This window comes from Helianthus annuus, chromosome 8, assembly GCF_002127325.2.
Source record: "Helianthus annuus cultivar XRQ/B chromosome 8, HanXRQr2.0-SUNRISE, whole genome shotgun sequence".
NCBI classification, from domain to species: domain Eukaryota; kingdom Viridiplantae; phylum Streptophyta; class Magnoliopsida; order Asterales; family Asteraceae; genus Helianthus; species Helianthus annuus.
The window spans coordinates 163,815,216-163,837,425 of record NC_035440.2 but is presented as its reverse complement, the minus strand read 5'-3'; the positions used below and the strand labels follow the sequence as shown (position 1 = coordinate 163,837,425).

Genomic DNA, 22,210 nt, shown 5'->3' with positions numbered 1-22,210 from the left:
AAGTCCAAGGCTTGAAGCTTGATACAAAACTACAATCAAGCCGGGGGTCTCACTGGAAGCAATCTCTCTATTCCTACGAAATAGAGGTAAGACTGTCTGCATCTAACATTCTCAGATCCTACCTTAGCTTTACTATTTGTGGGATTTACTGAGTATGATGATGATGATGAGTGTGACCAATAAACAAACATATGTTATTGTTTATTTTAACATATCTGGACATCTGGTGATGGATAAACAAACAAATATTAATGTTTAATGTTTATTTTGACATGTTTAGTGATGTATAAACGAACCCAACAATATTGTTTAGTAATTTAAAAACAAAAAAATAACACAAGAAAAGGTTGGGAAAAGTGGTCGATTGCCACCCCATTCCCAGCGACTTCTGTCCTCAAATTGTACACTCACAGTTATCATTAACTTGACTTTGACAGGCCATAAAACCTAGGAATTTATGTTATTCATAAAAACCGACAAAGGATCTAAAAGGATTAAAATACTCAAGATTTATATTTATGTATATTGTAATAATAATCTTTTTTTTATTGTGATATAAAAACTAAGTATACCATTTTTAATCTTTTTTAATAATAATGGTTTTAAGAAAAAATAATATGAATGCAAATGGTTGTGGTTGGGAAATTTTGAGCTAAGAACTTGAGTGTGATGTTGAACTCCTACCAAATTAGATAATGCCCATTGCTTTCACCATGCAAGTGGCTAAAACAATTACTTAATATTTTATTTTGCGATATTGCCTATAAATTGTATTTCCTTTTTTGTAATAAAAATAAGAGATGTGTGACTATTCGAATGTACAAATATGATATGAAGCTTTATTTTCCTTCATCCAATCCTACTCTGTCATATCAATAGTCAACTTCTAGTTCCATTTCTTATTTTGCTCTCAATCATTGGCAACATTTTACCTAAATAATTATTTCTTTGAAAAAAACAAAGTTAAAAATAAAGATAAAAGTGTGATTAAGTGAAAGAGAGCGGGACCCACCATTAACCATTTCTCTCTCATCTTCTTTGATCGATGAACACTCCCCGTGTGATTGAGTTTACCATGAGGTGAATGGGGTTGGCCACGGTGTTCCTACGAGGGCAATAGTCCCCTCTTCCCCTTCACTGCATATCACCCTTAGAAAAAAGTTTGCATGTTATCATATAATGATTGTGCTAATAACCATTTACCATTAGGCTGTAGGGTGTGGAGGGGCTTGTGTTGGGGGCATTGTTCGACACGTGGCGAGGGTGGGATCCACAAATTTATGGTGAAAAATGAGGGGTGTGGTGTGGCGTGGCTTAGCTTGGCGTGGCCAGCCATGTGAATTTTTTTCAATTAAAGTTGCCAAACAAAGCCAGCCATATTGGACCAGCCAACCAAAGCCAGCCAGCTCACTCTGCCCCCCGCCCCCCGCCAGGCTGAATACCCACCCCAAAAGGGGCAACGCCATGCCAACGCCAACCCGGAGTGAAACAGCTAGCGTTAAAGGGCATCCCCACCCCAACCAACGACCCAATCCCCACAGCCTTAACTTGTCATTCTAGAGTTATTAGAGATTTTAATATATTAAATTTGTATTAAAACTATTAACCATATATAACAATAGAGTTAAATGCCATTTTAATTCCTGAGGTTTGGTCCAAATTGCCATTTTAGTCTAAGTAGTTTTTTTCTCCTCCGGGTCCCTAACTTTTCCATTTTCTTGTCATTTTGATCACATTGCCTAACTCAGTCTAAAAATCTGGTTATAACCAGGAGTATTTTTGACATAACTGTTGTGTAGTAATAACCAAGGATAGTTTACAACATAATTTATAAACCTCATAATAATTTAATGCCAAAAATACCCCTGATTATAACCTGGTTTTTAGACTAAGTCAGGCAATGTGATCAAAATGGCAAGAAAAAGAAAAACTCTGGAACCTAGAGGAAAAAAATCTATTTGGACTAAAATGACAATTTAGACAAAAACTCAGAGACCAAAATGGCAATTTACTATTTTACTCATAACAATATGCTTTGTAAGTTTAACTATGATTTACTACTAGAATTTTTCATTTTGGAGTTTGGACAATTTCGTTTTAGCAGGCTTTATATGAGTCAAATGTTGGTATACCATATAGGCCCAGAAAAATAGCTCCTTTTAAGCCCAGATGTTACTCGAATCAATTTACCGAAAAAATGCTAGACACGAAATTCACAAGTTTAACGTTTGAGTCTCTTTTAACCGATTCGGATTAGAAACTGGTCAAGCCTGACTACGTTCAGCCAAATGAGTCACGTTCAGGTTTACCTGTTTAACTCTGTTTTTAACTTTTTTATTCTTTTAAATGTGATTTATGTAATAATTAAATTAATTGGGTATTTTTATGCCAAAATTTTAGCAATTTAAATATATGGTTGACATAGGTTAAACATAATTGCAAAAAATAATAAATAAATAAATAATGTGTAAATTTAGAATTTTATAGTATTCGTATGCAAATTTTTTGAGGGCGTTAAACAGGTCGTGTTCATATCAACCTATGTATACATGTGTGATGTTGTGGTAATATATGTGATATGAGTTCTTGGTCCGTGTTGGGTTCAATCTGCCAATGCACTAGCACAACCCTAGACAAAAGAACCCAAACTCCAAATATTCGGAATGGGTTGGGATTAGCTCTCATTTTTTTTTTTTTTTTTGTGAGTTTGGAATGAGTATGGTATTATGTGATGCCTACCCGTTTAACCAAATCAAATCGAATATATTGATATATTAAATAATTAAATTAAAATTTATTAAATATAATAAAATACTATGTTGAAGTTGTTGCAAATGTGAAACTATGGAAAGGATAAAAACTCCTATAAATGTAGTCAAGTATTTGATATTTTCAATCACGGATTTTAGGCGAATATAAGTGTGGGTTTCAGGTAATAGGCATCCTAATAGGTTCGGATTATTATTTTCGGGTCCGGATTATTCGGATTCAAGTAACAAGTTGCATAAACCACTAGTTACTAACCCACAAGATTGTGACCTTAAATAAATACAATGACATAGTATAAATATAAAATGTTCATAACCTAATACAAACTGGGGATTTTGTAATTTGTAATATAAATATAAAATCTCTTTTTCAAGAAAATGCAAAATAATTAGACCGAAACCATCACCGAAACTGTTCAAGAACTTTCAAAAGACTGTAGGTTTCAGCATCCGGCCTACACCCTCCGAGAATCATTCGTCTCAACAGATTCGGATCATATACTTTGGCCTTCACATAACCCTTAATCAAAGCATTATAAACAAAACTATATCTAGCATAACTTGCTTTCTTCAATTCATCAAACAACTTCTCTGCATTCTCCACATCACCGTTTTCCGCAAAAAGATCGACTAACGCAAAAGTCGTTTCCAACCACGGGGTTGACTTTTTCACACTCGTGCTCGTTGTCAAATCCATACCCATGTCTAACGTCTTTAAAGTTTCCGTTTTTAACCCTGATTTTAAGCAACCAACAGCGAGATGTCTAAACGTAATCGAATTTGGTTTGCATCCGTATTTCTCCATTTCTTTATACAACCCAGTTGCTTTGCTAACAAACCCGTGTCTACAATACACGGATATCAACGAATTGAAATGCTCGGTTGACTTTAATTCCTCCTTTGACTTCAATTCCGACCAAAGATCTTCAGCTCGACTTACATCACCAATCTTTCCGAAAGCTTCGATTGCAAGAACATAGCTTTTCGATTTAACACGGGGTTGTTCTTGCACGATTCTCCAAATTCTTTCAAGATCCTTCGGTTTTCTTAAATACCCGTATAATATAACGAGAATATCTAGCGTTGACCAGTTCTTCCCGGTCATTGACTTCTCAATAGCTTCGACATACGTCTCACACGCAGTGTATAACCTAGCTACCGCATGTGCAGTCGCAATTATGCAATACGTTATCTCATTCGGTTCTACATTCACTCGCTTCATGTCGCCGAAAACTTTAAGTAGCCCTTCAATATTGTGTTGGTTAGCTTCCATTTTCAAAAGGATGTTGTAAGTGGAGACGTGTGGGGCCACCTTATCGGCTTTCATTTGCGTGAGGATTTTCGGGATGGATTTTCTTCGGGTCGGGGACGAATGGAGGATTATTAAGCGGTTAAAGACCATGTACGAGATGGAATAACCGAGTTCCCTCATTTTTTTCATGTAAGCTAATGATAACCTTATCATGCCTTTATCTAAGCACACGATTACGAGATTGTTGTAGAGTAATTCATCTTGGAATTCTATAGGGATGTGAGAAAAGAGTTTTTCACCTTGTGAGATCCCGTGAAGCTTTGCGGTGAATTCTAGTAGATACGAGTAATCAAGTTGCTTTGGCATGTAAGGTCGTTCCCTAATCACCCATTCCATCACCTGCAAAAGATTAACAAACATATAAACAAAATTCATATCTATGTCATCTCTTTTACATATTAGTCTTTTTACAGATCCTAACTTTGACCAAGTTTGACCCGGGGTGTACATGAAGCGCCGCCTCAAGGCACTGAGGCGTTTCGCTTGTTTTCAAACCAAGCTTTATAGTATATACGCATGTATACTTAACAGACAAATGCACATTCATTTCATAAGTAAAGTAAAAAGAGCAAAAATAAGGTAAAATATTCGAGTATGTTCTTTCAGACATTTACACAAACACCTTACGGGCATTACCTCAAGTGCACGCTTATTGAACTTCCGCTTGCGTAAACGATTAATGGTGTGAAAGATATCGCCTCTGTCGATCGGAAACCCATCGCCCATCCAGCTCTGGAACGCGAATCCAACAGGGACTCCTTTCGCTAGCTTCTCTATCCTTCCACATAAGCTTTTGGGTTCTTCTTTATTCTCGTTGATCGATTGAGAAACGTCAATTGTTTGTTCGTGTTTGATAGATTTGAAGATATCAGTTGCTTGAGTGCAGAATCGAAGAGTTTTGGAGTTGAGGAAGTATTGAGTGGAAAGTGTTCGACGAAATGCTCGAAAGAACTGGCGTTCGAACAAAGGGACAGCTGCTTGCATGCCTTTGTGGGAAACTACTCTGGTCATTGGACATCGTCTGATATTAAGTAGACGGCCCAATGGGCCAACGTAATGTTGGATTACAATAATAATTTTTTGAGTTAAATACCATCTTAGTTCATGTGGTTTGGGCTGTTTTGTCAGTTTATTCTAAAGGTTTCATTTTTCGTATGTGAGTCCAAAAAGATTTCACCATTGTTATTTTAGTCCACTGGGTTAACTTCATCTATTTTTTCTGTTAACGAGAAGAGCAATTCGGTCATTTTATATGTAATTCTGTTAACTAGAAGAGCAATTCAACCATACAAAATGACCGAATTGCTCTTCTCCTTAACATAAAAATGGATAAATTTAACATAGTGGACTAAAATGACAACGATAGACGTCTCTAGTCGCATCCCATTGAGGGGTGTGCACGACTCGGTTTGGGTTGGGTTTGGCCCAAAACAGTAACCATAAATGAAATGTCAGTTAAATAGATAATGATAACAATAAACGACTGGTTAAGGCGGTTTGGCTAATTGGTTTTAAAAATTGGGGCGGGTTGGGTTATACGGAGTGTGTATTGAGTTCTAAATACTAAATTAGTATTTAGAATTATGCTAACCTTAGTGTGTACATTTTTTCCTTTTTGATTTCTGGAATTCGTGGTTACCAAACCCAAATTGTTATGCATTCATACAACAAAGTGCATATTAATTATTAAGATATCCTTTTAAGTTATAAAAGTGAATTAGTAGTATGCATGAATGCAATGTATCTTTTATTATTAGGGTGTAAGGGGTGCATGCCTAATGAGATGGGGGGAAATTTTACTCACCCAATCATACCATGTCATTTCCCCTCTCATTCTTCACTCTTGCCCATAAACACAAGGGGTGGTTTCCCTCAAACCATTTAAAAAAAGAGAGGGATGATTGGTTGAGAAGATACTGGGCCCCACCACTTACCCCGCTCCCTCATCTTTGCCGCAAGCGGCAATCTTTCCTCGAGAAACTCCTCCAACCCATCTTTATCGCGCGACAACTTGGTGTGGCGGTGGACTCCCCGTGCGACAACTCCTTTTGCCGCTTCCTTTGCCGAGATCACCCTGGACACCCTTATGCATCGATTAGATTAAATGTAGAGGGTCTGTTCGGCTAACCGTTATTTTAATAAATAGCTTCAGTTTTGTCAATGATAGAAATATTAATAATGTAAACCGACCCATTAAACTTCGAATTACACTTTTTATTTTTGAATCTTACGTAATATATTTCAACAACCAAAAAAACCGAACCGAACCGATGCTAAACCAAAATAACTGAAACCGAAAAAAACCGAAATCGAACGATTTTCAAAAACCAAAACCAAACTTTCGGTCACGGATTTGGTTTTTACTCAAAAGCCGAACCGAAGCGAACCGTACACACCCCTATAACACATGTATAGTGTTAAAGTTATTGAACATTTGACTATAATACACATCACACTCATTAGTTGGTTATTTTCTTTACTTCTAACGTTGTCTCCTATCGTTTCATGCCCTTTCACTCCACATTACTCCTACGTCATAAAGTAACCATCACCCCACTAAACAAATCTTCACCCCACTTTCTTTCACAAACACCTACTATGGTTTCACCCTTTTCACTACGCAATAATAGGGATGAGCACGGTACTCGTTCGGTACCGAAAGTACCGGTACCGAAAAACGGGGAAGATTGGTACCGGTACCGAATATACCAGTTCGGTACCGGTACTTACCGGTGTTTTACCCGTCAATACCGGTACTGGTACCGAAAACGGGGAAATTGGGTACTGGTACCGAATATACCCGATACGGTACTGGTTCGATACCAGTACCTGATACCAAATGCTCATCCCTACCCAATAAAATAATACTACTCTTAAATAAATTAAAAAAACAAACAAAAAATTGTGATTGGTTGAGAAAAGCAAGGACCCCACCACACAAGCCCCTCCACCACGATTCCCCCTCCATGCCTACCCCCACCACACCCACTTCCCCGCCCCTTTCTCCGGTGTTCCCTGCCCTCTCACGCCATGCCACTTGTCACCTAGATGGGGCGTTAGTTGATAGTATACATTATACAATTGGTAAAATTGGACCTTTGGCATACTAAAATTGTATAACTGGTCAAGTATATTAAACCTTAAACTTAAAACGGGTCCAAATACACCAACATCACCACCTATTGCTAGTCGACTTCACCTATATCGCCATCGTTACACCATAACCGCTGGCAAGAAGTGTGACAAGCAACCATGATACGACACATGTACCAAGTGGTAAGGGTTAAATGCTTTAAACAAAAACATAAATATGAAAATATCTAAGTAGCGAAGTCACATAATCCTGATATTCCATTATATGATGAAAACACGTTGTGTACTGGGGGAGGATGAAGCTAATAACGCCGTTAAAAATGACGTGTTTTTGTACACACCTAGTTCAAAACGCTTTAAAAAAGTTTTTCTAAAATACATCAATAAGGTACGCAAATTAATTTGAAAAAAATTTGTGTAATTTCATAAATATATTTTTCCTAAAAATAATAAGTGTATAAATGTTATTTGCATTTTTATAAAACTAACACAAATACAATAATTGTGGTTTTCACATTTTAACCGTTGATTATATCTCATCTCACCCTTGTTAGGTATTTAAACTTGTTACTTGATCATTCTTTTCCTTTATATGTGTGTCATGGAGAGAATGTTAAGAGATGTTGGTCACTGACAAAACATGCGACATGAGAGGGAAAACGAGAAAAGAAAAGGAAAAATTAAGATATTTTAAATATAAAATAAAATACTTTTTATTTTCTACATAAGCTTCGTACTTTTTAAATATATAATAAAATACATTTTATTTTCTACATAAGCTTCGTACGTTTTAAATGATTTATGATATCATTTGATTTTTTAAAAACCACCTCACTAGAAAACTCGGACTTACTACTCATTTGCAACAAAACGTTAATGTTGGAAAAAGCCCCGTCGAAAACTATTTAATATTGCTACAAATTTACAACAAAACTGTGACAAAATTAAATGTTTTTGGTTTTTGTCACTATTGTGTAGCAAATTTGTTGGGGTTTTTTTTTTTTGTCATCGTAAACACGTCACAATTTTGTCAAAATTTGTGACGCATATTTTTCCGTAGTAAAATGACAACTTTTCTAGTAGCGTGACCAGCTAACCCTCTTTGGTTCTGCCCCTGTTATGATTAGCAACATTCGTTGATATACGAATCAATGTGAATAACGAAAAACACAACAATGATGATACCCAAACAAAAGCATGTTCCATTAATACTTCATAGTGACAACCTTCAACACATTAGACAACCATGGATGTAACCCACAAATGCATGTGGATCCATTCTTATTCAACACATAAACATAAAAACACAAACATAATTCAAACACTGCTGCTTGTTTGGGCTTCTGGTTTCATCTTGATCCTTAGCAGCTGCAGTTGTTACCACACTTGCAGTTGTCACCACACTTGCAGTTGCAGTTTCCACCCTCAGCAACAAAGCTGCCCTCACTTCCCTCAGCAAACCTACACATATATTCCATTTAAATGAATAAACATTAATTAATAAACACAAACAAATCATTATGAGATCAAAGTTTATATCTAGAGGTGTAAACGAGCCAAGTCGTCTGTGAGCTACTAAAAATTGACTTGCTAAAAGCTTGAATTGAGCAGAGATTAAACATGCTCGAGTCTAAACCAGACTTATATTTATAAAAAAAATTATATAATATTTTAAATGTATTAGTTCTGTTTTCAATCCACCAAGGATTAGGAGCATATATTCTATTTTGCAAATCAAATTTAAAGTTAATATTCGTGAAGGGCGAGGCTGACGGTGTTTTGTTTTTTTCCGGATCAAAATCATCAATTTCCCAATCTCAATTGGTTGCGGGTTTTTGTTTTTTTTTTTCAAATATCTTAAATATATTTATATAATAATTATAAAAAAACAATTATAAAAAAATAACTAAATAATATATCGTATATTTATATATAATAATTAAATAAATTAATAAATATGAAAAACTACTCGCTAGCCGAGCTCAAGCTTTAAATATAGAGCTTGAAAAGAGCCAAGCCTAGTCAAGCTCGGTTCAACTTGTTTACACCATTAGCTATATAATTCAGTTGTAATGTGACGATGTCACGTACATCTGTTTTGGGGCAACACCGTCAACGATCATGACGGTGGTGGACGAAACCTCAACATCAGGGTACATTCCGCATCTGCAAACACAAATTAAAATTCAGTAAAACCATCTATCAATGAAATGAACTCGATAAAAGATTGGACAACACGTCAACACGTACCCGTTGCAGCCGCTGCCGCATGAGCAGCTTGAGCCGCACCCGCACTTTCCGCTGCAGCAAGACATGATTGAGTGGTTTAGAGAGGGTATTGAAGGGTTTTGTTGTGTGTTTTTGCTTGAGTTTGTTGAAGCTTGATGGTGTTATTGGGGATGAAGGGTGGTGGTATATATAGTGTTTTGTGGTGAGGATCGACCGTACACGTGTATGGATCTAAGGGAAGTTACGTATGTAGGGAATTGTTGGGTTTGTCACTTTCATGCAATGGACCAGATTATCAAAGTTAGTGTAACTAAATGAAACCGTTCATTTCAAAGCAAAGCCATTGTTTTTTCCGGAAAATCATGAAAATGATCCATAAAGGTTTAAGAAAATGCACTATTTACAATGAAATAAGGATTTATTTTATTTATTCATTTTTTGTAAAAAGTTGAAGAAGAAGTAAAACAATTTTTTAACGTACTCCCTTTGTTTAGGTTTAAACGTAGAACATCCCTTTAAAAAACAGGTCATAACCAAGTGAATAACGCCACGTTAGCATTAAATGGGTTTGTTTTGCTACATAATATTTGAATGATTATTCATCATCATTATGATTATCATTATATTCAGTAAATCCCATCAATATAAAAAAAAGGTAGGGTCTGAGGAGGGTAAGATGTAGACAGCTTTACCTCTACCCTGTAGAAATAGAGAGACTATTTCCAATGGGACCCCCGGTTCAATAATATTTGAAATGATTGAAGACGTTAAATAATTTAACATATGTTATAATTTTATACGTAAAAACTTATCTAATGATGACATGTAAATACAATAATAAGGATATTTTTGTTATTTCTAAATAGTTTTTTTTTTTCCAAAAATTATGGTAAATTTAAAGAAAGTTATCTTACCTTCCGCTTATTCTTTTTGACTTTTCTTTTTAAGTTTTTGTTAGAGCAAAATCATTTGAGTTCAATCATTTGAGCAAAATCATTTGAGTTTACCCGTTTAATTGGGCTTTTGTTGGTCGTTAAAAAACAACATAAAGTTCTATTTTAGATTTTAGTTGTTGAAATCTAAGGAAAGTTGTCTTTACCTTCCTCTTGTTCTTATGTTTCTTGTCTATTTTTCCTTGAGTTTTCCTATAAAACATAAGGTTCTATTTTACATAAGTGTGTGATTAATACAATCGCAAATTGAACTCGACATACATGATTAAACCAAACTCAAACTCATATATGATCACAAATTGAACGTCAATTTGATGCTATTTAAGTTTATCAAATTTATAGAAGATATTAGTGTTTAAATGATGCTATTTAAGTTGATTTTATTTTCAAATTTAAAGAAGATATATTAATAGTGTTTAAATAAAGGTAACCCAAAATTCACAATGTAGTTAGCAATATATTAACGATTTTGTTATCAAATGTACAACCAAAAAATTAAGTTTTACACTACAAGGTATAAGTTCACATGCATAAGGTACAATTTCATCGAATATGCCTTGTTGTCACGTTTACTATCATCGAATATGGGCGTTATTCTCTTTTGGAACAAAAGAATGGTCATTGAGACTCCATCTTACTTTTTAGAAAAGCCACACACTTTTTCTTCTTATTTTATCCAATTGAATTTCATGCCTTTGGACTTTATTCATGATAATCTAAAAACGAAAAAAAAAAAAAAAACAAATAAAAACCCCACTTTAACTAAGATAATAGTGTTGCTTTAATTTAAAAAAAAAAAAAAATTCAAGGTAATAGTTAATAATTTGAATTATACATGTAAATAAGTATATTAATATTATTACTAACTAGTATTATCTAGTAAATTTTTACCTAAGCAAAGGCATATATCTATATTACCTTATAACACAACTTAAATACTAGTTAGCTTCACTAACTTTTTGTCTCGTGTAGTATATTTTCATTAACCTTCATATGTTTTTTAATAAACTTATCATACAACCCCATAAAGTTTAATAAAATTACATTTTTTTACGTACCACTTTGCATTACAAATGTTGAAATAAAAAAAAAAAAATGTTACACCTCCCGCACTGTTTTTTTCTACACGTTAATTTTTTTTATCAGTGTCTTTATGTTGGTATTGTATTGATAACGTAGTGATGCGAACCAATACCAACCAGTTGTTGCTGCAACTCGCGGGGTAAAAACACTATTTTATTTAATTATTAATTAAATCAATACTTTATTTTTTAAAGCCTATAGCATTTCAAATACAACAGTGCGATGTGTTTACTTTATCAAAAAATGATTTATTTTTCCTTTTTAAATATCGTGTTATAGTATTTCATATATATCGTTGTGCCGAACTTATTTTATATATGTTTTGATAAAAGTTTTGTTAAAAATCTAACATGTCAAATATAATTAATTTTTTCTTTAGACCCCCTGTTATGGGGCGTTATTTGGCCCATTTTTTGATTTATAGCGCCCCATAGCGCCCTACACACCACGACGGGCGGCGCTATGGGGGATTTTTGGGGGGAAGGCGCCATGCATATAGCGCCGTGATGGGGGTTGTTTTTAAAAATTTGACCAATCAAAATAAAGCAAGGTTTTTATAATTATTTAATAAAATTGAAAACTAATAATTAGGTAATGATGGGTAGGGGCTTTATGACTACGGTCTCTAGTGATATAACGCCTCATAAAGCCCCCGTGTGACGTGGCATGACACGTGTCGCATAACGCCCCACAAGGGGCTTTATGACTACGGATGGCCTTATAGTGATAATCCGAACTAATATTATCTAAACAACATTGGCATGGTGTTCCGGTGTAGTTTTTATTAAAAACAAATTTGTATTCATTATAGAGTATTTTTTGGTATCGGAAATCGTGTTCTTTAAGGACGTTAACTTTTTTTTCGCGATTCAGTGCGGTACAAACCATGCACTTCTATTACTAGTGCTTTTGTTTTTTAGTGGCATAAATATTAAGATACAAAATATTAATATATTCTAATTTTTAACATAAAGTAATATTATATCACCACCATATTTATGTAAAATAATGATGCAATTTTGATTAGAAAAAAACAAAGATGAGATTTGTGAATAGCGAAAATAGTTGTGTTTTTGTTTTGTAGTGGAATGCATATTAAGTTAAGATATATTAATTTATTCTAAACTTTTAAGTATAAAATAATATTGTAAGCAATGATACAATTAAGTTAGAAAAAAAAAATAAAGAGGAGATTTATGAATAACTTTTTTTTAATATTGATAAAGGACGATAAATAGTAATTTTATTTTTTATTTAATATATAATAATAATAATTTATTATTAAATTTACTTTTAATAATATATTTTTAATTTTTTTTCTTTTTTGTAAAACCATATATTTCCTTTACTATTTTTTAATAATTCTTTTTTTTCTTTTCTAATCATATATTAATTTATCGATTAATTTGATACTTCTTTAATAATATACATTTATAACTTTTTTTTCTAAAAATTTAAGTACGTAGTTGTGCTTGGTATTTTTTTTATTGTTGATAAGTACGATGAATAGTAACTTTCTTTTTATAATAATATATAGCTTTTATTATTTTTTATTTAATATATTATAATAGTGTATTATTATATTTACTTTTAATAACAAATTCATATTTTTTCCTTTTTTAAAACCATATATTTCTTTTACCATTTTTAATAATTTTTTTTTCTTTTTTTAGACAATATATTAATTTGCCGATTAATTTGATTCTTCTTTAATAATTTACGTTTGTAACTTTTTTCTAAAAACTTAAGTAAGGAGTCGTGTTTAATTTTTTTCCTGACATTCCGTTATAAGTTTTGTAACGAAGTTGTACTTAAAATAAAGTATTTATTTGGTATTATAAAACGGTACGATGATAAACTAAACCGTTCTAATGGTTTGGCTTTCTAAACAACATGCTTTATTTTAAATCACGTTTGTTTTAAATTATCATTTGCTTGACTTCGCCGCAACGCGCGATGCAAAAAAAAAAACTAGTTAAAATAATAATTGAAATATATAAAAACAGATCAGTAATACATGTATTTATCTCACAACTATTTTTACTACATTTCATATTATATATATATATATATATATATATATATATACATACACACTAATAGGAAATTCGCGCGCTGCGACGGTGACGACAATTTACAATTTGATTGATATGGATTTGTTCACGTTGCGGCGTAAGTTTACGCCTGTGTTTGAGCGAAAACATTTTACAATAATGTGGAGCCTTTTTAGCATGTACACAGGTGAATGCCACAAACCATACTACTTTGTACATTTAGTCCAAGGAAATGTCGATGTTGGTACAAAAGTTTGTTATTGTTTATATCTTGATTTGTGAGGTTTTTGTTGATTTCACAATAATGTTGAGCCTTTTTAGCATGTACAAAAGTGATTTCAACAAACCATACCACTTTGTACATTTAGTCCAAGGAAGTGTCCATGTTGGTACAAAAGTTTGTTATTGTTTATATATTGATTATATATATATACACACACACTAATAGGAAACCCGCATGATGCGACTGTAACGACAAGTTACAGTTTGATTGATATCGATTTGTTCACGTTGCGGCGTAAGTTCACGCCTATGTTTGAGCGAAAACATTTTGCAATAATGTGGAGCCTTTTTAGCATGTACACAAGTGAATGCAACAAACCATACTATTTTGTACATTTAGTCCAAGGAGTGTCAATGTTGGTACAAAATTTTGTTATTATTTATATATTGATCTGTGAGGTTTTTGTTGATTTTACGATAATATTGAGCCTTTTTAGCATGTACAAATGAAAATTTAATTGGGCTTTATGATACCTTATATAAACTGTTTTATAATTGGGCTATATGATACCTTATATATTCTGTAGATTATTCAGAATTTAGTATCAATATAAAAGCTACATTATGACACTTGTGAGGTTTGCATGGTTAAAACAAAGTCACTCTTACCTTAAACTTTCATATTATTTGTCATCTCAATCTGGATAGAAACCTTATAAGATAGAACTAGATGATGCTAAATTTTTTCACAACCTTTTGTTATCATGAAAATGAAAATTTAACAAAAGAAAAATGAGACTTACAAATTCCATCCATTAAGACCAAATTTCATGAGAAATCATAACTAGGTTAATGAAGGATGAAATATTATCAAATCTCATTCTTAGTGACTTATGAGCATGTGTTATAAGCCTTAATATTTAAATGGCTAAGAGAATACATTAAGTTCCATTAGAAATCATATTTCATTGGAACTTATCCCAAAATGGAATATTCAGACATAATTCATTTATCATAATATTTACTTGTATTTAATATGTCTTATATGAATAAAGGTATTAAAGAAATTAATTCATATATACTATGATTCATTCTAAATATGTCCCCAAAATTTTTATAACATATGAACATTAAGGAAATCAAGTCTAACATATATGACATGTTCCCACAGCACATACATCATTGAAACTTATCTTGTAGCATTCCTACAGATCTAAAAGCTTAGTGGGAGCATTAAGTGTCTTAATCTTAATTTGCGAGAGTTGCAAGAGGTAGGGGAGTGAAAACTTGTTATTACCTCAATTTGCACCTCTTGTACAAGAAATTGCTCCTTCACAACTTTTCTCTTTAAGAATATACTACTAATCTAACAAAAGTTTCATTGTTGCTTAAACGTGGGCACACTCAGATTTCTTGCCAAAATTGTAATCCTCAAAAAGGGAAACTACAATGAGTAATTTCATTAATTTGTTTCTCTATTAGAATTTATTGTTCTTCTAATGTTGACCATAAGCATGCTAAATTGTTAAAGATTTCTAAGTCAGTGGGAGAAGTAAAAGTCCTTATCAGGACTTGCCAGAAGTGCAAAAGGCGGGGGGAAGAGACATATTAAATTTAACTCCGATTACACCTCTTGCACACACTTAGAATTATGAAAGTGATCGCAACTTAGGCAAGAGTTAATCCATAAAACTGAAACTCTTAATAAACCTAATAATCAACTAAGGAGGCCATCTAGTTTTAAAAGCCTACTAACTTTAATGATTATGTATCCTCCTTGTCTGAAGTTGAAATGGATATTGGAAAGTTTACTGGTCCTACCTCCTTTAATTAAGCCATTAGCATCAATCAAGTTTCTAAGTGGAATAAGAATTGTTATTAGCAAATTTATTTTATTTGTTAGAATAACGTTTGGGATTTAGTTGAATTACCTAAGGGTGTTCATCACTAAACAAAATCTGAATGCAAAAGTTAAGACGCTGAAAATATGACTGATTGTTAAAGGTTATACTTAGAAGAGAATTATTTATCAAAGAATCACCTTATCTTTCTTACAAGATGTTTCTTTGAGGATCATTGTTGTTCTAGTGGCTCATAATCATTTAGAGCTACATTATATGAACATTAAAACAACTTTCCTTAAAAGACTTACATGTTCATAAAACAACCTGAAAGTTCTAAACTGAAGGTCAAGAACACTTACTTTGTATGTCAATAATTTCCATGTATGGGTTGAAGCAAGCATCAAAATGTGATGAAATCTTAATGCAATTCTTTTCTTCAAGAATTAAGTTGATTTATGTACCCGCCTCAAGATGAGTGGGAGCAATTAATGTAAATGTGTTCTTATATAAATGATATTCTTTTGATAAGTATATGTTACATAAGTCAAATAATTGTTCACACATACATTGATATAATGAATCTCGGAGATACCACTTATGTGAGAGATATCAAAATATACCAAGATAGATCCAACGGGATATTAGTTTCGTCCCATAAGCTTTACTCTAAAGCGGGCTTTTACATGTGTAACAAATAATATTGCTCTTCTTAAGAGAATAAAATGATAAATGGGATTACTTCCTTATGCTTCATTAATTAGAAGCCTTACGAAGGTTTAAGTCTATACTCGTTTAGATATTGCTCACATTGATGAACATTAGACCACTCTAGATTATTGTGAAGCATCTTACAATATCTTTAAGAAACGAGAAAGACTATAAGAAGAGGTTGATTATTCTTACCTTGATTTTATGATGTTCAAAAGAAACTAAAAGTCAATTTAAGGTAATCCTTATGTCTGCGGAAAAATCTATCTCATGGAGGAGTCATAAGAAACTGTTAACAACAACCTAAATTATAATGACATAATATGTTGTTAATTAACAACGCAGTTGTCACTAAATGTTGTTGAAATTTTATCAGTGGACTCATAAACTCATTAACTCTATATAAATACTATATTGAAGATTTACTGTGAAAAGTCAGCTACCTTATTTCCTCGAACAGTAACAGTTCGAGAGGTGCTGCATTAAACTTCTGTAACATTTGTGCCTGTAATCATCATGAACAGTTCAATTATCAATAAAACAATGTTATTTTATCCCAATGATTGTTTGATTGTGTTTTACATTTTTCATGTTTTGACTTTCGTTCAAATTCAAACTCTACATCGCTTTCTGGAGAATTATACGCAAACTGGTGCGTAAACGTACTCAGTTTAATGCGACAAATACTCCGGAACATCAACATATACTCAACATACCTTAAATAACCTTTACATAACTTAGAAATAAGTTTTGAAGGCTTTGGTATAGCAAAAACAAGTTAATTCGCTTACAGGGACTAAACTTGACAAACTGCGAAAGTATGCCAATTTGAACTGTAACGAACATTCCGGAACATGTCCATAAGTTAAACATACCATAAATATCCTTTACATAGCTTAGAAATAGGCTTTGAGAGGTTTGGTATGCTAAAACAAACTTTTGGATCATTCAGGGACTAAAAGTGTCAAAAAGTGCACAAGTTTGCACTTTCGCGCATAACTTACGTTCTGAATACATCCGGACATCCAAAAATTTATGTAAGCATCCTTATATTATGCCTTAGTGTTTGGCATGAGAAAAATCCATTCGTCGCGTCATTTGGATCGTCTTTCACGCTTATGCGCATTCCGTCGTAATTAAGCGAACATCGCGATCGTACGGCCAAACGAACCGACATCCGACATATTTTTGGGCATGTTTCATGTCCACAATGTTTAGGCATCATTTTAGGGCCTTAAAGATGGCTTTACAGGTCTTAGAAGGGCTGGAAATAGCTTAAACACGCAACAGGGACCAAAAGTGTAAATTCTGCAAGTGGTGCAGATCAGAGAGGGCCAGGCGGCCCGCGTGAGTTTTGCCTAAATGTTTAGGCGGGTCGCGTGGGGATGTCTGACAGAAAGATTTCGCATTTAATGCAGAATCTGGCCTTTCGTTCGATCAAGGGGCAATGCCTTTTCACCCAATGAAGAGCCAAGGGTCAAGTTCACTGAACTTATCCACTGGACACATGTACGCACGAGATCAAGGCACGATATTCGATAAAACGATCCTAACGGTTCCACTTTTCCTATAAATACCCCCCCCTTTAGTGTAAAAATCACAAAATCAGATCCTAAAGCTCTAAGTTGAAACCATTGTTTCATACCTGAGCTGTTTGATCTTGATTTGCACTCGGGGACCCTCCGTAAGTCTTCTTTCGCTCTTTTATTCGCTTTTCGAGTCCGAAAGTCAACGTTTAGTTGACTTTCTGCATTGACCAGCTTATGGTCGATGCGAAGTTCATGGAACTTCATAACGTGAGCGTGATCACGATGGTCATGGTCCGTAGTGACCATACCTACTGATTACCCCGTTATCTAGGCTTAGTGACGAGTCGTAGTTTCGGCCAAAATGTGCATTCTTGCATATTTTGTAACCAAACTACTCGTGAGCATCAAAGCCATTTGTTTTGATGTCAAACCTGTTTTCTAAACTAAGTTAAGCATGTTCTAACATGCTTAGCTCGTCACTTTTAGTTTAGTGCTTATATAGGGTCGTAAGGTAAGCGATCTAAACCATCGCTTATGCTTTCGAACCCGACCCATTTTGTCGGTCATTAGGACCTGACCAAACACATTAGGTGACCATAGCTATAACCTTCCGAGGTTATACCTTGTGGTCACGATGTTAGGCGTTCCAGACGCGTTCTACGCGAACGACGCGTAAGGTGGCATAAGCTACCTAAACGGGTCGTGATGGACCGTAAGCACTTAGGTTAAGTTTCATTTTAGTATGTAGGCTTTGTTAAACCATATTACACGAGTCTCCATACTCGTTTGGTTTTCGAACCCGCGTACTGTCCGATCCTTCCGATTTGGTCCGGTATATTAACATAAGCTACCTATTAGGTGCCGTTGATATTCCGTGATCTTTAGCATTATCTGGTTATTATACAAGGAACTCAAAGCAATCTCAGGTGAGTACATAGAACCCCATCTTTTACTGTTTTCCAAACTGTTTTGGGGTGAAACACATGTGCCTATCTGTTACTTTCATGCTTTCCATGTTTTCACATCATATGCCTGCTATGTTGTTAGTACATTATAGTACACGATTTCATTACATTTCATGCTATGTATGCCCATTGTGTGCGTACTTAGTACATTTGATTTACATTACATTTCTGTTGCATATGTTTACTCAGCATATGGACACATTGATTTACATGAACATTTCTGTTGCATATGTTTACTCAGCATATGGACACATTGATTTACATTACATTTCTGTTGCATATGTTTACTCAGCATATGGACACATTGATTTACATGAACATTTCTGTTGCATATGTTTACTCAGCATATGGACACATTGATTTACATTACATTTCTGTTGCATATGTTTACTCAGCATATGGACACATTGATTTACATGAACATTTCTGTTGCATATATTTACTCAGCATATGGATACATTGATTTACATGAACATTTCTGCTGCATATGTTTACTCAGCATATGGGCACATGCCTTCATTTTGTTATGACATTTGGTTTGTTTAACATGGGACAATACATTCATTAACACTAGCTACGCCGTTCGTTAGTAGGTAGTGGTACCATAGGAATTGACAACTCCCATTCCTGAAGTCCTGGGTTTGATAGGACTGGAAGGAATGACCGAATTCGATATACATAACTTAGATAAACCTTTAATTTGTTTAAGGGTTTATCGCCGCAGTCTCAAGGCTTGGATGTATGCATAGTTTACAATACCACATAAATGTTAATATCAATAGAGCATGCATTTCCCGCAGAACATAACGCTGATTTAAACCATGTTTTACTTCAACGACTTGTTTTGTGCATATGGTTTAAGTTGATACATTTCGCTTACCATACATGATACATTTTGGGATTACACATTACATGATTTACATTGAACATAAACACGTCGACATTGACATATACATTTGGTGGTTTACACTTGAGCATAAACACTTGACATGGATTACAATAACACTTGACATTTGGTTTACACATGAACAATTTACATGGTGGATTGGTTTGGGTAAATGATTCAAGTAACGGGGCGTATGTAATATGATACAAACATGGTGGATACGCCGCTGGTACTTCCTATATATAAATGTTTGTATAATATTACATATCGTGGCGTTATCTAAGTCATTTCAGTTTAGACACATTACACTTTACATAAGTAACATATTCTTCACAAGACATTATTTTCACAAACAACTTATCTTATTCAACTCATTTTACTTGGTTATTCATTTAACCTTGCACTTATTTATACATATCCTTTGATGTTATCGTTTTTCAAATGGTTTACAAAGCAAGACAAATTACAAGGTTCATGACTGACTGTTATTAAACATTCTTTAAACTCAAGTCATGAATCCCATTTTCACAAAACCTATGTATCTCACAGGCATTTTTATGCTGACGTACCTACTTTCACATGTGTTTTCAGGAGCTATTCCATAGGACGATGATCATGATTCTAGGGCGGACCTGTGCCTTAGAGCCTAAAAATGAAGTTTGAACTAGCTTAATTATGTTTTGATTTCCGTACTCTCTTTTTAAGACAATGTAACACCTTTGTTTATAAATAAAATGTAACTTTAATTTCCATGGTTGTATAACAATTAATTCTGTCCACAACACTCCCCGGCGTTTCCGCCGCGGTTGCATGTTATACGCGGCCGGGGTGTGACAGAAGAGTTGGTATCAGAGCCAATGGTTATAGGGAACTAGGTTATTAGTAATGCTTTGACCTAGACTATAACTTTAGGACCCTAACACAAGTTATCTTGTGTTTAGAGTTTAAAACATGCACATCACCTATCCTTAGGTGATAACCACAACGGGAACTTCGGTCCCGAATCCGCTTTGAAAATTAATCATCTGTTCTAGGATGATTGATTACTAGGTTTTGAACCCTCTATTATAAGGTTTTGAACCCCTTTGGATTTTCAAAAATCCCGTCAAAGTGTTGGGTTAATAGTGTGAACACGTGCGAACTAGAAGGGTGAATGCCTGTACCCTGAGTTTTCTGTCTAAGGCTAGAGTGTTCGTACAAATCCACATAATCGGACCGGTCACTCTTACCTGGGAACTCTTGGGGTGAGTGTTCACTTATAGGCGAGCATGTCTTCGCGATACACTAATTCTGACCCATTTACTTTGACTAGACATTTCATATCGCTTGTTTGCATTGCGATGCATAACCACCATCTTTGCTTTTATTGATTCTGTTTCATCTCATTCTCTACACCCAATCATCTCACTCGTTTCATTTCATGTTTTTCTCTTCTAGAATGCCTCCTCGACGCGACAACCAGATAGCTACTGCCGAGCTGGCGGAGATTATTGCGCAGCAGATGGCTGCTCAATTTCCGAATCTCTTTGCACAATGGAACCAGGCCAACAACAACAATGGTACATGCAAATACAAGGATTTTAGCTCGGCTAAGCCACTCAAGTTTAGTGGTTCTGAGGGAGCAACTGGGCTTCTTCAGTGGTTCGAGAGCATCGAGAACACTTTCCGTCATGTGCAGTGTCCTGACAATCGCAAAGTCGAGTTTTCTTCAAGCGTGTTTCAGAAGAGGGCTCTTACATGGTGGAATGGGGTTATGAGAGATCAAGGTGCAGAAGTTGCTCTAGCTCAAACATGGGCTGAACTGAGAGCCCTTATGATGAAGGAGTTTTGTCCTCGTCATGAACAGCGAGCGTTGGAGAAAGAATTTGATGTTTTGAAGCAAGATAGTGGTGAGCACAGGGCTTATACAGATAGGTTTGAGGAGCTGAGTCTTCTTTGCCCGACTATGGTTACCCCACTCGATAAGGCCATCGAAAGATACATCGACGGCCTACCTGACTCAGTACAAGATATCCTTACTGGTAGCAACCCTACCACACTCCGTCAGGCAATCGAGTTATCGGCAACGTTGACTGAGTCACAGATCCGAAAGAATAAACTACACAGGAAGTACGACAAGGGCAAGAAACAGTCGGCTGACAAGGAAGATAGCAAGAAAGGTCAAAACAAGAAGGGAAAGGACTCTGGTTCCTCAAGGGGGTCAAGGAAGCGTAAGGCTTCCCAAAACTATGCTGTCACTGCCCAAGCTAACCAAGCAGCTCCCAACCAGCCTCCAGCAAAGAAACCCTACTCAGGAAATGCACCTTTGTGCAATCGATGCAACAGTCACCACCAACCACAATATCAGTGCCGTTTCTGTACTAACTGTGGGAAGTCGGGTCATCTTGCCGATGTTTGTCGGTTTGCTCAGAATCACGCAGTCCAGAACCCTGCTCAACAGGTTGCTCAACAACAGGGTCAGGCTGCACGACCAAACTACCCACCAGGTGCATGTTATAATTGTGGGGATCTGACCCACTACAGAAATCGGTGTCCGAGACTAGCCAACCAGAACCAGAATGCAA

At 34.8% G+C, this 22,210-nt stretch overlaps 2 protein-coding genes across 2 annotated transcripts; both read right to left on the bottom strand.

The window, feature by feature from the left end:
- Positions 1 to 3,040: 3,040 nt before the first annotated feature.
- On the bottom strand, positions 3,041 to 5,099 carry LOC110873771 (pentatricopeptide repeat-containing protein At1g07590, mitochondrial). Its single transcript, XM_022122762.2, has 2 exons — positions 4,717 to 5,099; positions 3,041 to 4,419 (listed from the first exon to the last, which is right to left on the bottom strand). The coding sequence occupies exons 1-2, from the start codon at positions 5,089 to 5,091 to the stop codon at positions 3,172 to 3,174; spliced, it is 1,623 nt and encodes a 540-aa protein (XP_021978454.1). The 5' UTR covers positions 5,092 to 5,099; the 3' UTR covers positions 3,041 to 3,171.
- Positions 5,100 to 8,352: 3,253 nt separating this feature from the next.
- On the bottom strand, positions 8,353 to 9,589 carry LOC110873772 (metallothionein-like protein type 2). The gene is made up of 3 exons (XM_022122764.2): positions 9,424 to 9,589; positions 9,265 to 9,339; positions 8,353 to 8,634 (listed from the first exon to the last, which is right to left on the bottom strand). Exons 1-3 carry the CDS (start codon positions 9,486 to 9,488, stop codon positions 8,535 to 8,537), a joined length of 240 nt encoding a protein of 79 aa, XP_021978456.1. The 5' UTR covers positions 9,489 to 9,589; the 3' UTR covers positions 8,353 to 8,534.
- Positions 9,590 to 22,210: the final 12,621 nt, after the last annotated feature.

What these genes read in the sequence shown, in the direction of transcription:
- LOC110873771 (XM_022122762.2), bottom strand. Translation starts at nt 5,091, where the DNA reads ATGACCAGAGTAGTTTCCCACAAAGGCATGCAAGCAGCTGTCCCTTTG. An exon ending in TCAATAAGCGTGCACTTGAG is followed by an intron (nt 4,420 to 4,716) that starts GTAATGCCCGTA and finishes AATCTTTTGCAG; the next exon opens with GTGATGGAATGGGTGATTAG.
- LOC110873772 (XM_022122764.2), bottom strand. Translation starts at nt 9,488, where the DNA reads ATGTCTTGCTGCAGCGGAAAGTGCGGGTGCGGCTCAAGCTGCTCATGC. An exon ending in TGCGGCAGCGGCTGCAACGG is followed by an intron (nt 9,340 to 9,423) that starts GTACGTGTTGAC and finishes TTGTGTTTGCAG; the next exon opens with ATGCGGAATGTACCCTGATG. An exon ending in GGTGTTGCCCCAAAACAGAT is followed by an intron (nt 8,635 to 9,264) that starts GTACGTGACATC and finishes ATATATGTGTAG; the next exon opens with GTTTGCTGAGGGAAGTGAGG.